At 44.0% G+C, this 17593-nt stretch overlaps 1 protein-coding gene across 6 annotated transcripts; it reads left to right on the forward strand.

Annotated features, from left to right (window-relative positions):
- The first annotated feature begins 643 nt into the window (after window positions 1-643).
- On the forward strand, window positions 644-13730 carry mindy4 (MINDY lysine 48 deubiquitinase 4). 6 transcript variants are annotated; one of them, XR_008386040.1, is made up of 18 exons: window positions 644-1187; window positions 2342-2461; window positions 2544-2746; window positions 2834-3026; window positions 3939-4171; window positions 4279-4337; window positions 4466-4575; window positions 5232-5348; window positions 6801-6889; window positions 7121-7216; window positions 7303-7366; window positions 8370-8435; window positions 8561-8628; window positions 8726-8789; window positions 9595-9756; window positions 9948-9991; window positions 11026-11110; window positions 11223-11259. XR_008386040.1 is itself a non-coding variant. In XM_053625954.1 (18 exons), exons 1-18 carry the CDS (start codon window positions 1128-1130, stop codon window positions 11269-11271), a joined length of 2019 nt encoding a protein of 672 aa, XP_053481929.1. In that variant the 5' UTR covers window positions 644-1127; the 3' UTR covers window positions 11272-13730. The 6 variants fall into 6 exon arrangements, 4 of the variants coding, with proteins under 4 accessions (XP_053481929.1, XP_053481930.1, XP_053481932.1 ...); XM_053625954.1 differs by lacking the exon at window positions 9948-9991 and adding an exon at window positions 10268-10448 and having other exon boundaries at window positions 11223-13730; XM_053625955.1 differs by lacking the exon at window positions 9948-9991 and adding an exon at window positions 10268-10448 and having other exon boundaries at window positions 3942-4171; window positions 11223-13730.
- Window positions 13731-17593: the final 3863 nt, after the last annotated feature.

The raw sequence follows: 17593 nt of genomic DNA on the forward strand, positions 1-17593 counted from the left end.
AAAAAATTTGAATAATAATAATAATAATAAAAGCCAACAAAATATCTGCTTGGAGAATCTCCTTGGTAATGGTGTACATTTAAATTCAGAAATAACGTTAGCTTTAATTGGGTTTCTCAGGATAATGTAAGATAATAATAATATATACTTTGTTTATTTATGCTACATGTTTTAATTAATATGCAACATTCCATTTTAAGCTAATTCATTTATTATACTAAGGCATTTTTATTCATTATTTACTCTTCCATTGTGTTTTTTTTTTTTTTTTGTAATTTTGTAATCCATACAAAATTCTATCTATTCATCTATTACAAAATATGTCATTTTGCAATCTTAGAATTATTATTAAGTTTAACATTGGGATTTAATTATAGGTGCTGCGCATAAATTAATTTATAGGAAGTTTAATGATTAATGATATAGATTAAATAGATTATATAGTGTTCGGTCATTGTGTTCGCCTTGGGTTCATTGTGTGTTGTACTGTATTTGAAGTTTGTTTAAGGTGTGTCGTGGGCAAATTTCCGTCCTTTGATGCAAGTCATGAATCTTGAAAGTTACTCAGTAATGGCACCCACACAAAAAATTAAAATCAAAACAATTAAAGAAAAAAAAAAGTACACAATGATTCAATCTAGAAATATGTATAATTAAAAAAATAAAAGTTTACACACACACACATATATATATATATATATACATATATATTATCTTTGCAAAACATTACTTCTTTTCTTAAGCACAAGTGCACCAGTGACCCATTTTAATCACAAGAGGGCGCTGCTGCTGCGCCAAATAACGCGTCCGTCCAAAGGGCGTGTAATTGGCTAGCGCTACTGTCAATCATTTCATGAATCAGCCATTCAGACAGGAGTTACACCAAACACGCACAGAGCGTGTTCGTGTGAACGCGCTAAGCAGGTTACCATGGATACCAACAGACCTAGCTAGCGTAGCTTGACTAGCAGGCTAACTTACAGCCATAAAAACATGTTTTAACAGTAATAACGGATTATTATTTCCCCCACCACCGTGTGTGTAGTTTGTTAGCTTGCTTGCGAGCTAGGCGGCTTGCTAACAGGTTATCTAGGTAAGCTAGCTCCCCGGTGTCGGTGTTGATCATCATGGGGAGAGATGTGGAGGAGGTCGCGGCCGCTGTGGTGCGGGAATATCTCAGCAGAAAGGTGGGTAAAAGATGAAATTAAAAAATAAGCTAACGTTTATCACAGAGAGCTGTAGGTTAGCCTACATAACTGTAGCAGATTCTGATCAATTGAGCAATGCGTTGAAGTTATAAATAAATAAATTAATAAATAAATTAATTAATAAACCTTCTACTTCCGGGTGACGTGTCACGTGTCTCTGTGCTGAAATAATAACACTTCACTGTGTTTAGACGCGTGGAACCCTAATATCTGTACAATAAAAGTGGATCAGTTGGTTATAAACATTTATAGAACATTTATTAACACATACATCACTTATACGTATGCTAATAAACAGAGCGCAGATGATTAACCTATATGACCAAAAGTTTGTACACCCCTGACCTTCTCTCACACACGCACACGCACAAGTAGTTCTTCTCCAAACTGGTTCCTCACATTTGGAAGTACACAACTGTGTAGAATTTAGTCTTCATAATTCTAAAGCTATAATTTCCCTTCAATGGAAATAAGAGTCCCCAAACACTGCTCCAGCACGACGACGCCCCTGTGCACAAAGCCAGCTCCGTGAAGACGTGGTGTGTGAAGGTCGGAAGAAGGTAGAAGAACTCGAGCGTCCTGCACAGAGTCCTGAGCTCAACCCCACTGAACACCTTTGGGATGAACTGGAACTGGTTTTCAGTTCCAAAGCGGGAAAAAAATCTTCTCCATAGCCAATTCCAGTCTTTTCCATTTGTTACAGAATCGAATTAAATTCATTTAGCTGGTGTCCGGCGGATCACGATCGTGGGTATCGGATCGGTGCCATCTCTATATCATACCACATAAAACGCTTCTGTACATCGCAGCTACACTGTCTGCACTTACGCTTTTCCTTTGTTTGCTATAACCATGTGTTTGTTTGTGAGAATTGATCCGATTTAATACCAGTCGTTTACTTTAATGCAAGATCTTACCGGCCCCCGAACATGTTAGTGAGGCGGTTACAAACTCAAATGTTTATTAATTCATTTAGATGTATAATTAGGATATAAAAAAAACAACAACAAATAAAATCAGTGCAAAAAATCAATAAAACAAACTTCGGGTATAATTTTAGACGGACTACCTGCGTGGTACACGTTTACATTTCTGATGCTTTCGCACTGGCGAAAATTAAACCTGTTCCGTAGGGTCTGAAGAAAACCATCGCCTGCATGGACGAAGAGTTTCCACGGACAAACTCGAGCATAAACAACCGCTCGGAGCTGTGCCGAGTGCTCCACTTGGAGAGTCTGTACAAGAAGAATAAGGTAAAGAGTCACGCAACACGGCGCGTAACGCAACAGACCGGCGCGGTAGGTTCTGTCTAATTTCTTTCGGAAAAATCTGTAGAGCGAAGATCGGCCGCTGAAAACCATGCTGGAGATCATGACGAAGGAGCGGATGAAGAAGGCCGGGGACGTCAAAAAGCACCCAGTCGAAGGGGATGGGAGCGCGGAGCGTACCGCGTCGAAACCCGGTTCTGACTCCGCTGCCGATGAAGATCGCGTGACAAGGGGACGAGATCTCGCACAACCGCACACGGACGAGATGAGGTGTCTTAACGTGTTTCGTAAAGAAAGTGTTCATTGTATAAATATACACGCTGCGTATATTTCATTTCTATTTCGAAACGTTTTCAGGTCATCCGAGACGAGCGCCGTGTCCCGGCTCGGCTCCTCGTCTCCGCCAGAGATAGAAGGAAACCTCAACACCATGTCACCGACGGCAGGCCCGGGCTTGGAGCAGACGCTCAGAGGTGGGGACGGGCAGACAAGCAGAGGCAGCAGAATGAGGAGAGGCATCATGGCAGGTCCTATTGCTGCCTCCTCTAAGGTACCTCGCACCGATTCATCCGCACGTCTACCGATTAACATCATTTCTTGTGGCTTCTTTTTACTGAGAAATTCACCAGAGAAAACATGGCTGAAGTTTGTGTTAATACACGAGCAAAGCAAGCAGTTAAACACTCCAGGACGTGCCGTGTTAGGAAAACAATCAACAGAAGCAAAGTTACAGTTACAGTCCCATTCTCACTTACGTTCCTTCATCAGCCTCTCTTTTTTCTCCTCTCTCTCTCGCTCTCTCTCTCTCTCTCGACGGTTAGATATCGGAAAATGTAAAGCTACAGCTTTTCCTCTGACTGTTACAAAGCGCTGACACTGGAGACTCCTTCCTTACACGTCCAACGAACTTCTCCTTACAGAAAACGTCACCATATCAACAATCACGATGTGAAACCGCCCAAGCCCGGTTCCTTATCGACGTCGTTCACTCACTCGCCGCGTGTCGTACGTGCGCGATGATTCGAAAGCGACGTACGCCAGCCTCTAGAGCCGAAACGTCCCTGTTTAGCGGTTTTATGCGCAGCCGAGCGCAAACCGACGAGCTCCGTGTCTCTTTAAAACGTCCCGCTGTCGTCGTGATTGTTGTCATGGACCGCTCCTGGGAGCTTTCCGTAAGTTTGAAGGCGACACGAGAGGTTTATTTTACCGAGTTTGCGCACCTACGGGATGCAGATAAAGTAAAAGTGAAGACGACAGATGAAGACATCCCAGCGGTTCACGAATACGATGTTAGCAGAGACTGTATCCAATTTGTTTGCCGTCTCGCAGGTTGTTCAGTGTTATTGTTCCAGAGAGTAAGGCTCCAGCATTGCTTCTGAAATACTCCTTCTGAAAGCCCTATTTTATAAAGCGTCACAGATTTTTTTTTCAAACGGCGTGCTCATGTTGACGTGTCGCTCAGCAGGAAAACGCCAGGAGACGTGGTCCTGTCAGAAAGACCGCAGCGTCTCCGTCTCTTTTACCCAAGAACGAAGAAGAGGATTCATCCGGACTGAACCGGAGGAACTGGAGCAGCAGCACCACGGGCGCGTCACACACCGGATCGGACGAGTTGAACGCCCTCGAGCGAGAAAGCACGCCGTCGATCAGACAGAGTGGACAGAGCGACAGAACACCTCGACTCAGAGCTCACAAGTAAGTGAACTCGCGTTCCTGCCTAGGAATCCTGACTGTACGTGTTATTATCAGAAACGTGCATGAACTCAGTGTTATTTATTTATTTATTTATTTATATCCTTCAGAAATGACTGGGCGCCTAGTCCAAGACCGGATGCTCTTCACATGGCGGGATTGGTCCTGGGTACTGCGTCTTTAATGTCAAAGACACGCATAACAAAAAGTCTCCCCCCCCCTCCCTCCCCCCTCCTATCTAATGACGCCTATCTACGTGCATTCGTGAACGTGACACTCGTTTGATCTGCTTTGCAGATGACGTAGACGATCGGGAAGTCTCGACCGGACTGCCCGCTGTTCCCATCGATATCTTCTCGCGTCACCGTGACTGGAATAAATGTCCCATGGACCAGAAAACAGCTATCGTAAGGACATTATTATTATTATTATTATTATTATTATTATTATTATCGAAGCCTAAATGTGAAAAGGTGCAGAACAATATGACGTTATGCTTATATTAGCTAATACAAATGAATAGTGACCTTGTGATGTCACGGTAGGATAAACATGATCCCTTGTAAACCCAGTGCTGTTACATTCTCGATTCTGATTGGCCAGAAGAGAAGGCGATGGTTAATTGTCTAAAACTGCTGTAATGCCGTCGTTCTAATATGTTATCGTTTCTATAGTAACTGGGCGTTTATATACAGTGCAGGGCTTGTATATTGGACGTGAAGAGATTAACAGATTCGTGTGTAATCGTCTGTGTTTTCTGTAAAGACACGTTTATTTAACGTTTATGGAAGGAGTCTCCAGTGTCAGCGATTTGTAACAGACAGAGGTAACACTGGAGCTTTAAGGCTTCTGCATCAGGGATTATTGTCCTGAAACAGCACGACACGGCGGGATTTATTCCTCACGTAATAAACAGCATGAAACCTCCAGAATCGACATTGCACTTACATTCATCGTAGCTGTGTTAGCTTCGTAGAATACGTTCCCGTTACGCTTTATGAGTCTGAGCCTGTACCATGTGACCTGCCCCTGGACAATGATGTTATCCCCGCTGTAACTCCAGGCACTGAAGGAGATCATCTTCGGCTCCCCCGCGGCCTGCTTCAGCGAGGAATGGAGATGTCAGAGCTTCACCTTTTCCAGCAGACCCGCTCTGAGATACGGCATCGTGCAGAAGAAGGTCATTAGCCGCTAATCTAAAACGCTGTCTGGGGTTTAAGAAATGGCAAAATGGGGTCAATTAAAAGGGTTCAGGTACATAAATGTCTCCAAAACGGCAAGATGAATATTTCTAAATGATCGACAGAGAGCTTTAAGGCAGGGAATAAATAAATGAGTAAATAAATAAGTAAGCAAATTCATGAATGAATGAAAAAATGAAGTAAATGTTTTGAAACACAATAAACTCATGACGACAGATTCAATAAATAAAAAGATCATTAACGATTCAAATAAATAATAATTAAAAAAAAATTAAAAATAAGTAAATAATGTTTGAAATAAATTAATAAGTGAAGTGCCCACCACTAATATTGGCACCCTTGGTGAGCACATTTTCTTACAGCCTCTTCCCATTGTGTGAAGCTCAACAACCTTTTGCCGCACATCACAGCTATATTCCTCGCTCTTACCCATCGTTATGAATGACTAAGGGAATTTGGCCTGTGTGTTACCTCATATTTATACCCCTGTGAAACAGGAAGTCACGGTTGAACAATTTCCTGTTCCTAGTCACCCAGGTGCACTAAAATAAATGTAACATATCAACGGGAATATACTTCAAATATATTTTTCTCATATGAATTCGTAGGGGTGTATATATTTAACAAAGATATTTTTTTATATAAACCTGTGTTGTGTTTGCAATTGTTTGATATCCATGAGAGCAGAGTCTTTTTGTGAAGTTTTTGGACAAAAGATCAAAATGTTAAACAATAAAGACAATTTTTCACAGCCTTCTTTCCTCATATTTACCAAGGGTGCCAATATTAGTGCACCTTAAGCAAATGAATCGATAGGCACAAGCAAGTAAATAAATAACAAATGAAATATATAAATAAACATGATAAATTGTAAAAAAAAAAAAAAAAAAAAGGCAAATAAATAAATACGTTAATAATTGTTTTTTTAAAAATAAATTAATATGTAAGGAAATAAATAAATAATTATATATAAAATTATTTATAAATTTAAAAAATAAATCATAATAGCAAACAGAACAGTAAAATAAAAATAAATAAATATTAACAAACAAACCAATCAATAAACAAACAGCAACCCATAATTCTTAGATAAATTAATAAAATTAAAAATAAAGTAAACAAATGAGTAAATAAATATATAAATGTTTTGGAAATTGTTGATGATGATAAACAATGAAATAATTCATAACAGCAGATAGAATTAATGAACGAATGAATGGGGGAAAAAAAATAATAAAAACAATAAATTAGTAAATAAATGCTTAGGATAATTTTGTTAATGAAAATTTCCTAAAGAGACAATACCAAATCGCACAACGTTGAAATGTTTCCACAAACGCACGCTTGCGTGAGCGATTAAGAGTGCGTGTTGAGAGGTTACGGTTTGAGCCGCTGTTAATAAGCGCACTGTGTTGTGATGCTGTGAGCAGGGCGGGCCGTGTGGAGTGCTGGCTGCCGTTCAGGCCGCCGTCCTCCAGAAGCTTCTGTTCGAAGGAACCAGCACTGACGCACTTTCTGAGTAAGCGCTTTCACGCATCAGTTCTCCTCTTAATGTCATTTCGACCTTCTTACAGCTTTTCCGTGAACCCTGTTGAGTTCTTTCACTTAAACACCTTCGTTAAAGGGCCACGGATTCTCATCACAAAAGTATGTTGTGTCTGTAAAAGTCTGCTTCAGCACCGGTCACTGCAGTGGGCGTGTTTAAAGCGGGAGTTATTACTACGTTATTAACGCAGGGTTTTGTTTTTAGGAGACTGTCCGACGCCACGAGGACGAAGTGCCTGACTGACGCCGTGGCTGGAATCCTGTGGAGAGCTGCAGACAGGAAGAACGTCACCGTCGCCATGTAAAAAAAAACAAAAAACGGATGATTAAGTGTGTAACTGAATTTAATAATAAAGAGCTCCTCACCTGCTTACGTTCTGTCTACAGAAACTCAGGGAGGAGTCAGTTCACCCCCATGGGCCACTACAGATTTGACGGTGTTCTGGACATGGTAAATAATTCGCTCAGTTTTCTCAAATCAACTCTTTTATAACGTGATTATTGTGGGAAAAAAGTTCTCATTTGTGAGTCCAGAGATTGGGTGTGTCTCTCTCCTTCTGAGACAATCCGATACCCAACCTGATACGTCGTTAATGATCTGATGTGTGACGTCAGACACATCCTTCACTGAGACTGACAGGCACACAGGCCACGCCTCTTTCAAAGAGACAGGCACATAGGCCATGCCTCCTTCTAAGAGACAGACACATAGGCCATGCCTCCTTTTAAGAGACAGACACACAGGCCACGCCTCCTTCTAAGAGACAGACACATAGGCCATGCCTCCTTCTAAGAGACAGACACCCAGGCCACGCCTCCTTCTAAGAGACAGACACCCAGGCCACGCCTCCTTCCAAGAGACAGACACATAGGCCACGCCTCCTAAGAGAGAGACACACAGGCCACGCCTCCTTTTAAGAGACAGACACATAGGCCACATCTCCTTCTAAGAGACAGACACACAGACCACACCTCCTTCTAAGAGACAGACACACAGGCCACGCCTCCTTCTAAGAGACAGACACACAGGCCATGCCTCCTTCTAAGAGACAGACACCCAGGCCACGCCTCCTAAGAGACAGACACACAGGCCACGCCTCCTTTTAAGAGACAGACACATAGGCCACGTCTCCTTCTAAGAGACAGACACACAGGCCACACCTCCTTCTAAGAGACAGACACACAGGCCACGCCTCCTTCTAAGAGACAGACACACAGGCCACGCCTCCTTCTAAGAGACAGACACACAGGCTACGCCTCCTCCTAAGAGGCAGACTGGGCTAACTTCGCCTACAAATGTTAAGTAGCTTGTTATCGTTGTTGTATGATTAATAAGTAAATGATTACTCACGTTAGTGATTTCTAACTTCGTTTGACATTTACACACGGTTTGTTTAAGCGTTTAACGATTTGAAAATAACGTATTAGCGTGTTCATTTGTTCCGTCTCCTCAGATCACCTGCGTGGACGTTCAGAGCTTCGACGACTTAAAGCTGCTGATCGCACAGCACATTCATCAGGTACGTTTCATTAATCTGACGCGTACCGCTTCACCATATGGCTAACGTCTGCATCACGTGTCCAGATCGGCGCAGCCGTTCATCCAGGCCATTGTGTGTGTGTGTTTTTTTTTCCCCTCCTCCAGTTTGAGTCGGGTCCGTTCGGCTGCGTCTTGCTCATCGTCTCTGCCGTCCTGTCCAGAACGATTCACACGTAACGCTCCATTTGTTCCACACAGAGTCTAACACTTAAAACAGGTCCATTCCTGCGTTAAAGCAGCGGATTCATTTCTTTCTCCTTTTGTGTGCAGGGTCAGAGGGGACATGGACGTCCCTACTTCCACTCTGATTGGCGCACACGGCTACTGCACGCAGGTTGGTGCGTGAACCCTGACGACTAGTCTGAAGCACCCATGCGAAAAATACGCAGAAAGCCCGTCGTTTTAACTCGAATAATGAAAGCCTGACTCAGTGCCTGCAGGAAAATCTGAAATGACACGTCCAGCGTCGACGTGATGCGTTTAAAACGATCATTCAGCGTGCTACGATTTAGAGCTGTTTAGATATAACACGACGCTGAACCATACCACGTACGCCGAGGGGTCCGAAGCTCATAGGAGAAACTCCAGACTTCCAAACTGTTCCCTTTTTTCATCCTATAGAAGTAAACATGAGACGGAGCGTAAAGGATAGCTTTAATTAAAAATGAATTTTTTTTTTTAAAGCCGTGCATCAGCACTATAATCCAAGAAAAGGCTCTAATCTGTGTTTGCTGTTTGCATAAAACGCTCATAATCATCACATCAGCATCCTAATAAACGGAACAAAACAGTGTCTTCATTAAACAGCGACACACCACGGAGGTAAAGCTGTAACTTTACGTTTTCACACGTGCCGTAAAAGCGTGAACCCCCGTCCTGAAGGTGTCGAAAAAGTTCAACCTCTGACCGGTACAAGGCACTGACACTGGAGACTCCTTCCGTAAATAAATAAACATCTCCTTACAGCAAGCGTTATCATTCAATCGCACACGTTTTTAAAACCCGTTCACGTACGAGTTCCTGTGGACGAGCCGTTACTATAGAAACGCTAGCGTATCTGACGGGCAAGCCGCACTAGCGTCAGAGCCGCCGTTGTAGAAAACTCATCGACGCCTCCGGATCCGCTCTCTTTTCTGCAGGAACTGGTAAACCTGCTGCTCTGCGGACGCGCGGTTTCGAACGTCTTCGACGACGAGATGAAGCTCGACTCGGGAAACGGGAATTTCACCCTCCTGAAGGGGATCAAAGAGCGCTGCGACTTCGGACTGCTGTCGTTATACGAGCATTACAACATCTGTAAGGTGAGAGAGCCTTCGCGTTCGTGATTACATACGAACACGGGTTTTTTTAAACGCATATTCCTCGTGTTAAAATCATAAAACCGTGTGTGTGTGTGTGTGTGTGTGTGTGTGTTTATTTTCTGTGTAATCGCCATACATATGCAATAAGTTATTCTCAAGACGTCCTGAAGTTGTTTATTTTCCTATAACAGCACTTTCTCAAATACTCTCAAAAGCCCCTTTAAAGATGCATTAGGTAAGATTATTATTATTATTATTATTATTATTATTATTATTATTTTAAGATGAAGTCTCTGACAGTTAGGTTGGTTTGACGTTTGAATTATTTATTTATTTTTACTCCTCGAGCCCACGCCTCCATTCCCGCCCACGTTCAGGAAGCTCCGTAGCGCAGAGAATTCCAGTTTTCCCAGCGTGTTTTCCCAGAGGTTTAATACGCTTCTGCGGAGGCCACGTCTCCATCGTTTATTATTTGTAACAAGTAACGAAAGAGCGTGATTTGCCGCTGCAGGTCGGCTCTTACCTGAAGAACCCCAGGTTTCCGATCTGGGTGGTGTGCAGCGAGAGTCACTTCAGCGTCCTGTTCTCGCCGTGCGAGGATCTGACGTCCAGCCGCCGGAGCCCGCGAGAGTTTGACCTGCATTACTACGACGGCCTGGCCAACCAGCAAGAACCCGTCCGATTAACAGTGTGTGAGTGTGCACGGGAGCTCGACACGCGCGTTCCCGAACCGTGGTACAGTCCCTCCAGGATTTCGCGACGGCAGGAATTAACGCCGAATCCAGCAAACTCCGCGGTATTCGGAGGAGCTTGCAGTTTTTTCGGAATGGCCGCAGGTTTTCTGCAGGTTTCGGCGCTCTTCGGGTTCACGTGCGTCGAACACGAGTACGGCTGAAAGGTCTCACTCGGAAAGACCGGAAACTCCGCAAGTCGCGTCGCAAATTTGGGAAAAAATGATGCCGCAGAATCGAGCGTTTTTGTACGCAACGATCGCAAAGAAACGCCGCGAAATCCTGTACGGACTGATTTTACTTGGGAGTGTGTGTGTGTGGGGGGGGGGGGGTCACCCGGGGGTTCACAGGTAGCCTGTAAGGCCTCACGTTTTAAGTTCTATAAAAAAGACATCGAACAAACCACAATGTTAAACATCAGTGAAGATTACATGAGAAATCCGATCTGTACTGTAGTTGAAGAGTTGAATGGTGTTGTGTGTGTGTGTGTGTGTGTGTGTGTGTGTGTGTGTGTGTGTGTGTGTGTGTGTGTTTTCAGATCCAGACTCGGCTGTAAAGATGGCGGACGCCGAGGATGTGGATTCGGACCTCACGCCTCCACTGGAGCTCTGCATCAGGACCAGGTCCGTTTCTGAAACGCTTTGAGCTCTAACATAAAACCGACAATCCCCGCGATATAAAAATGTACACGTGTGTGTGTGTGTGTGTGTGTGTGTGTGTGTGTTGGTTTTACAGATGGACGGACGCAGCCGTGAGCTGGAACGACAGCGAGCCCATTCTCTGATTACCGGATCGATCAGAACGCTGGTCTCGGTTTCCTCACCCGCCTCCTCCTGCGTTTTTTTTTCCCGTCCGTATTTTTATCGTCCGTATTTCCGCTGCTGCACGAGTACACGCTATTCACCTTCTTCTTATTTCTTATTTATTCAAATAGCTTGCCGTCCCTTCCATCGGCGGCGTCACTTTCCTCTAACAGCACGTCTCTGCGTGTTCCGTTCCGCTTCTACCACAGCGGGTTCCAGACACTCATTTCACCTTTACAGAAGGAGTCTCCGGTGTGAGAGGTAAAACTGGAACGTTACGCTTCTCGACGTGTTCAGGGCCGAGGACGCGTTTGTTATATAATTATCATTATTATGATGATGGATTTGAAGCGAGGCTGGTGAGGGAACGAGTGTTTATAGCTGCTATAACGTTGTTTCCTGGACGTTCCTCGACCACAAACTGATCCGAACGATGACGTTTCCTTTCGATTAATGAAAAATGTTCACTCTTGGCATTTCTGTGGCGTAAGAGGACGGAAACAAATCAGGACCCGCTGTCACACAGATACATCAGAGCTTCAGGACCCGGTACGAGGAAACTCCGCGTCAGCTGAGATGTTTTTTTTTACTTTTTAGTTTGATTTTCTTAAACGTTTGTGTGTGTTTCAGTTGATTTGTTTGCTTTTATACGGTTTTAGATTTCACGAGCTGCCATTATTGCATGTTTTATTTAATCCTAATGGATTATGATGATATATTTAATATTATCAGATCGTATTATACTCGCCTTTCTTTCTTCCATCCATCCATCCCTGCATGAGCGGCTCCTGGCCTTTATTTCCGTTTCGTTTAAAGATCGGATTTGAGATCGGACTGTTTGCATAAAAGCGGCGTCCAGTCGAATAAACGTAACGTCGAGTGACAGCTACTAAAACGCCCGCGTCTAGATTTCGTACCTCCGCGAGCCTCTACAGTGGAGGTAAAAAGTTTACACACCCCAGTTAAAACTGCTTCTTTTTTTTTTCTTTTCTGTTGTTTGTTTTTCACTTGAATCACACACACACACGCACACACACACACACACACTAAGGGTTCTAGTGTAAGATGCCAGTACGAGACAACTGTGCTGAATTACAGAACTATTAATGTTTATAATCAGCAAAAATGACCAGAATGACTCACAGAATGTGTGTGTGTGTGTGTGTGTGTGTGTGTGTGATACTAAACACAGTCTGATATTATAATATCAGTTATTACAGAATCGTTTTAGAAAGCACATTTTGTTTCACATTTCTAGAGGGTGTGTGTGTGTGTGTGTGTGTGTGTGTGTGTCCGGTTTGATCACAACCGGATCTTCTGACAATTTCCTGGGAAATTGTCCCCATCAGTTTATACAGGACCATCTGGCATTTTTAATTTTAGCCTTTCGATAACGGACCCCTTTCCACCCACGCACCGACGCAGCTCGAGTGTCCTTATCCGACCTTTTCCCCCGACACACCACACCCGAACGCACGACGACAGTGCGGCGTCACCTGACGTCCTTTTCCTGTTAATACTGACCGCATAAAACCCCGCATTCACCGCCTGAACTGAAGCTTCACACCAGCTTTACACAAGCGTGGCTGTTTTTTCTTCATTCTCAGGGCAACCTGTTTACCAAGTGAAATCGCCACGTGTTCGCGGCACAGCTGATTTACATCTAGCCACGCCTCCGGAGCACCGTAAAAGGCCAAGCGCACACAAAATGGCGACCGAAGGACGAAAAAGCGCCCCTTTAAGCGCGGCGTGTGCTAAATCTTCCAGTAATGCGGCTCAGCCACCGCAGCGTGTTTTGGTAACACCGTAGAAACACACTAACTCCTCGTGCTTCCTCCTTGTATACGGCGCCATTACTTTCGTCCTGATTGAACGGCTAGTATTAATTTATCCGCCTTAACGTCTGGATTTGTCGTAGATCGCTTTCGATCGGGTTTTGGATGGATATTAGGTCTGACCCCATCCTTTCTACAAGTTCGGAAATGTCTCACACCAACTGTCATCTCCAACAGGACTGACTAGCATGCTAACGTTCGTCTCCACAGAGTTAGCAGCGACTCGCATGTCTAACGTATGTATTACTTATGAACTACGAACTTAAAAAACGATCCGTTGTAGTCGCGTTTGCTGCCGTGGAATGTCCGCAAAACGAGACGGTTAATAAAACGAAAAAGCAAGAGGATGTGGCAACCTGACAGACAGCTTTTCTTTTGTGTCTGGTTGATATTTCATTTATAAACGTGCATGAAAAGTAAAGTTAGAAGACATTTTAAACACCATTAACGCAGTTTCCTTCACAACAACAACAGCAACAAATATACAAAATGCAAAACATTCATAAAATCTACAAAATGTACCGTCTGGATTCACTGTAACTCCACTTTATCCTGAAATATACGCATTAAAATACTTCAAAATGTCTTATTTTTGCATCAGTGTACTGTATGAATACGAAAGCATCTCGTGGAAATATAACGACACAGCGGGGGGGATGAGTATCGGATGCGTCGACGTTTTTTTCAGTAAATATATTTCCAGTGAGGTCGTTCACATGAAATTTTCACCAGACGTCCGTATTCACTCAGGAAATCCGCACACATAAAGAACTCACGACGTTAAAGTCCATCAAATAAAGTCATGTGGAATAAAGTGGAATGAGACGGGGAAAAAAGTACTGAACACGCTAAGGAAAAGCAGTTCTCCGAGGCAAGGAACCTCATTGGAAATATATTTACTGAAAAAAATGTTGACGCGTCCGATGCTTATTTCCGCGCTGTACCTTCCACCTCCATGTGGAGAAAAGTTCCTCAGTCGGGTAAAGGAAAGGAGAGAGTGGGGGTGAGTACAGGATGGTAAACTGTGGATGATCCTGAACATTAACCCACACAATGACATCACACCAGGTCACACCATCAGCTCGACAGACCTCGTCAAGGACGTTACGAGGAGACCTGCATGATATGATCTAAGACTAGGTCTGCATCCCACTGCACTATCTTCCAATACAGCCCCACCCATGTTGAAGTTGGCCCCAGGTTGTCCAGGTACTTGGACGGTTGCCCGCTGGCCAAATGAAATTCCGACGTCTCCTCGTCTTGGCCAGGTTGAAGAATCCTGCCCCAGCCAAAAAGATGTATTCCGGATGGTTTTTGTCAGCAATCCAGCTTCAAAGTTTCACGGCACGCATCTCGAAACCGAGCAGACCTGAACCTACCCGGTCTTCAGTTTCTTCACCGTGTCTGCGCTTCTTTCCAAAGACACACGGTATAGATGCTTTAGAGACACCTGGTGCCTTTTCAGCACGCGTGCAATAGTGTAGTCAAACTTATGGCGTCCACCTTGTCCGAGACGCGCCGCTTTAAAGCGCACCTATTAGGGTTTTTCAGACATTCCCTTTCATGTAGTGTGTTATATACGGAGCTGTTTGTGAATGTAAAAACATCTGCAAAGTTTCAAAAATTCAAAGCGCACGACAGACGGGGTTATCGACTCCCGAACGAAGGAACCGATTCTGAACAGCTGAATCGAGTCGTTAGCGATTCCAGACTTTACGTCCTGTACTAACCTACGTAGGTTTGTAACACAAAGCCCCGCCTCCGGTCTTCATTATCTGCTCGCTGACAGACGGAGCTGAAACACGTTACGCTAGTGGGCGTTTCCTTTCTGAAACACACGCTGACGGCGGTAGACCAATCACGACAGACTGGGACGGCTGACCAATCAGAGCAGGGTATGCTCTCCGAAAGGAGGAGTTTAGAACGAATCATTTAGAACGGATCATTTAACGAGTCGTTTGTGACACTGGGGGGAAAAACGTAACGCTGCAGTTTAAATGATGAGCACGTTAAATGAAAGTGTTTTTGACCTCGGATGCGCGTAAATCTATCGTATGAGAACTTTAAAACAAAATTAGGCGCGATTCAAATCCATAATAGATGCGCTTTAAGGCGAATGTCATTTCTGAACTTTATTGCGTCCGAGCGACTGGAAAAAGTGTCCGAGTTTAGAGCGATGTGCATTTTGATGGTGAGTTTTGTTGTCTAGAGTTTTGAGGAGTGACGTCGAGGTTGTGAGATTAGCGCTGAAGTGATCGCAGTGAACCGAAGTGAACGTGACGTTTATTAAACGTAAGAGAGATGTTCGTGAGGCTCCACGCAGATAAAATCATCTGCTTTTTTCAATTCAGAAAAGAAGTTTGTTTTCCTGAATGAAGAGTTATGAGTCATAAAGTAACGTCACACACCAACAGATGCAGTGAAGCCGCCTCCATAAACACACGGAGGGAGCGCTGTAAATAACAGCACCGTGTTCACTCGGAGCCTCGGAGCGGATAACGGGATTAAAGTGTTTACACTCGCGGTGCTGAAGCTCCAGGGCCGAGTGATGCACAGACATTACTGAAACACACACTGTTATAGTGCTGCTCAACACTCTCTCTCTGTGTGTGTGTGTGTGTGTGTGTGTGTGTGTGTGTGTGTGTGTGTGAACAGGTATGTATGTTTGTGTGTGTGTGTGTGTGTGTGTGTGTGTGAACAGGTGTGTGTGTGTGTGTGTGTGTGTGTGTGTGTGAACAGGTGTGTGTGTGTGTGTGTGAACAGGTATGTGTGTTTGTGTGTGTGAACAGTTGTGTGTGTGTGTGAACAGTTGTGTGTGTGTATGTTTGTGTGTGTGTGTGTGTTTGTTTTTGCCACTCAGCGTGTGTGTGTGTGTGTGTGTGTGTGTGTGTGTGTGTGTTATTGAACAGGAAATCAGACAGGATCATAAGCAGAAGCAGCATGTGTGTGTGTGTGTGTGTGTGTGTGTGTGTGTGTGTGTTGTGTGTAATTGTGTTAGCACCCTCCCACACACACACACACACACACACACACACACACACACACACACACACACACACACACACACATTCCCCTGTGTGTCTCCTCTGTCTCTTCCTTTAATCTGTGCTGTCTGTCTCCTGGTTAAAGTGATCTCCAGCTCGGGGAGGGATCAGGTGAAGGGCGCTCTGTAGGGGCCGGTGATGGACGTGACTTTATTTATAGCCCTGCTAATTGGTTTAGTGTGTTTCTCAAGGGTCCACACACACACACACACACACACACACACACACGAACACATGAACACACATACACCTGGCACCGTGGCCTCTTCATTACTTCCTCTCATATGGACTGATTGATAAAGTTAAACTTTAGACTTCCTATGTGGGGAAAGGACTTTATTTTGCAGCATGAACTTTTTATTAAGTAAGGTGTGTGTGTGTGTGTGTGTGTGTGTGTGTGTGTGTATTGTACTCCATCAATCCTTCCCTCCACCCTGAAAGCCACATAATGCTACCACCACCACGCTTCACGTCACAGGCGATCTTCCCAGAACGATGAGCAGTCGTGAATTTCTGCTAAACGCTACACGCTGTACCCAAGCCTGAAACGTACGCGTCACGACGAGACCCGAGAACATTCTTCCGACTGTCTGCAGAGTCTCCTTTTCTTTTTTTTCCCCTCTCTTCTCCCCACTCTTCTGTAAAGTCCAGCGTTGTGGTTGTCCTATGGACAGCTTCTCCCATCTGAGCTGACGGTTTCCACACCGTTAATCACGACTTATACCATGTTTAACTGTTTTTAACTTTTGCAAACTATATAGATCCGTGACATTTCACCTGATACTGTAACCACAGCCCAAAACATCTCCTGATTCGAATTCCATTATAAAGAGGAAATGAATACATGAACGCATGAATTTTTTAGGCTGTTTAGCACCACTGATGTTCAGCTACGTGTTGAAATGTCGTCCACTGGTATCCAGATGGTCTCCAATAAACTGTGTTGATTCACGAAAACACTCCGGGTGTTTTACTGTGAGGACGGTTTTTAAAGCCGACCAGGGACCAGTCTGGCCAACGGTCTAAAAAGGGCTGTAAAAAAAAGAAAGAAAAAATGTCACCCGAGATAAAAATGATAAACGTCGACTGGAAACTTTTCAGACGTTTTTAAATCCTTAAATCTTTAACCGTGGAGTGGCGGAGCGAGGTCTTCTCTTCAGGGTTGTCAGAATTAGACGGAGTAACAAACTTCGTTTCAGATGCTAACTAACTCTGTGTCTGAAATGCTGCTCCTCTCCATCTTCCATACATACACCATGGTGCATTATGGGTATTCTATATAAGCTATGGTACATCAGTACAACACTTGAGATAGGGTTATGGAGTTGCTGTTATCACCAAAGTGTTTCATTCCTTTTTTTCAACCACTGTATCATCCATCCATCTTCTATACCGCTTATCCTTCAGGGTCATGGGAAACCCGG

The sequence above is a fragment of the Ictalurus furcatus genome, chromosome 5 (genome assembly GCF_023375685.1).
Source record: "Ictalurus furcatus strain D&B chromosome 5, Billie_1.0, whole genome shotgun sequence".
Classification (NCBI taxonomy): Eukaryota; Metazoa; Chordata; class Actinopteri; order Siluriformes; family Ictaluridae; genus Ictalurus; species Ictalurus furcatus.

Excerpts from the sequence above, each read along its gene's own strand:
- mindy4 (XM_053625954.1), top strand. The coding sequence starts at position 1,128 with ATGGGGAGAGATGTGGAGGAGGTCGCGGCCGCTGTGGTGCGGGAATAT. Across the intron at positions 1,188-2,341 it reads GGGAATATCTCAGCAGAAAG|GGTCTGAAGAAAACCATCGC; the intron begins GTGGGTAAAAGA and ends CCTGTTCCGTAG. Across the intron at positions 4,338-4,465 it reads CATGGCGGGATTGGTCCTGG|ATGACGTAGACGATCGGGAA; the intron begins GTACTGCGTCTT and ends TCTGCTTTGCAG.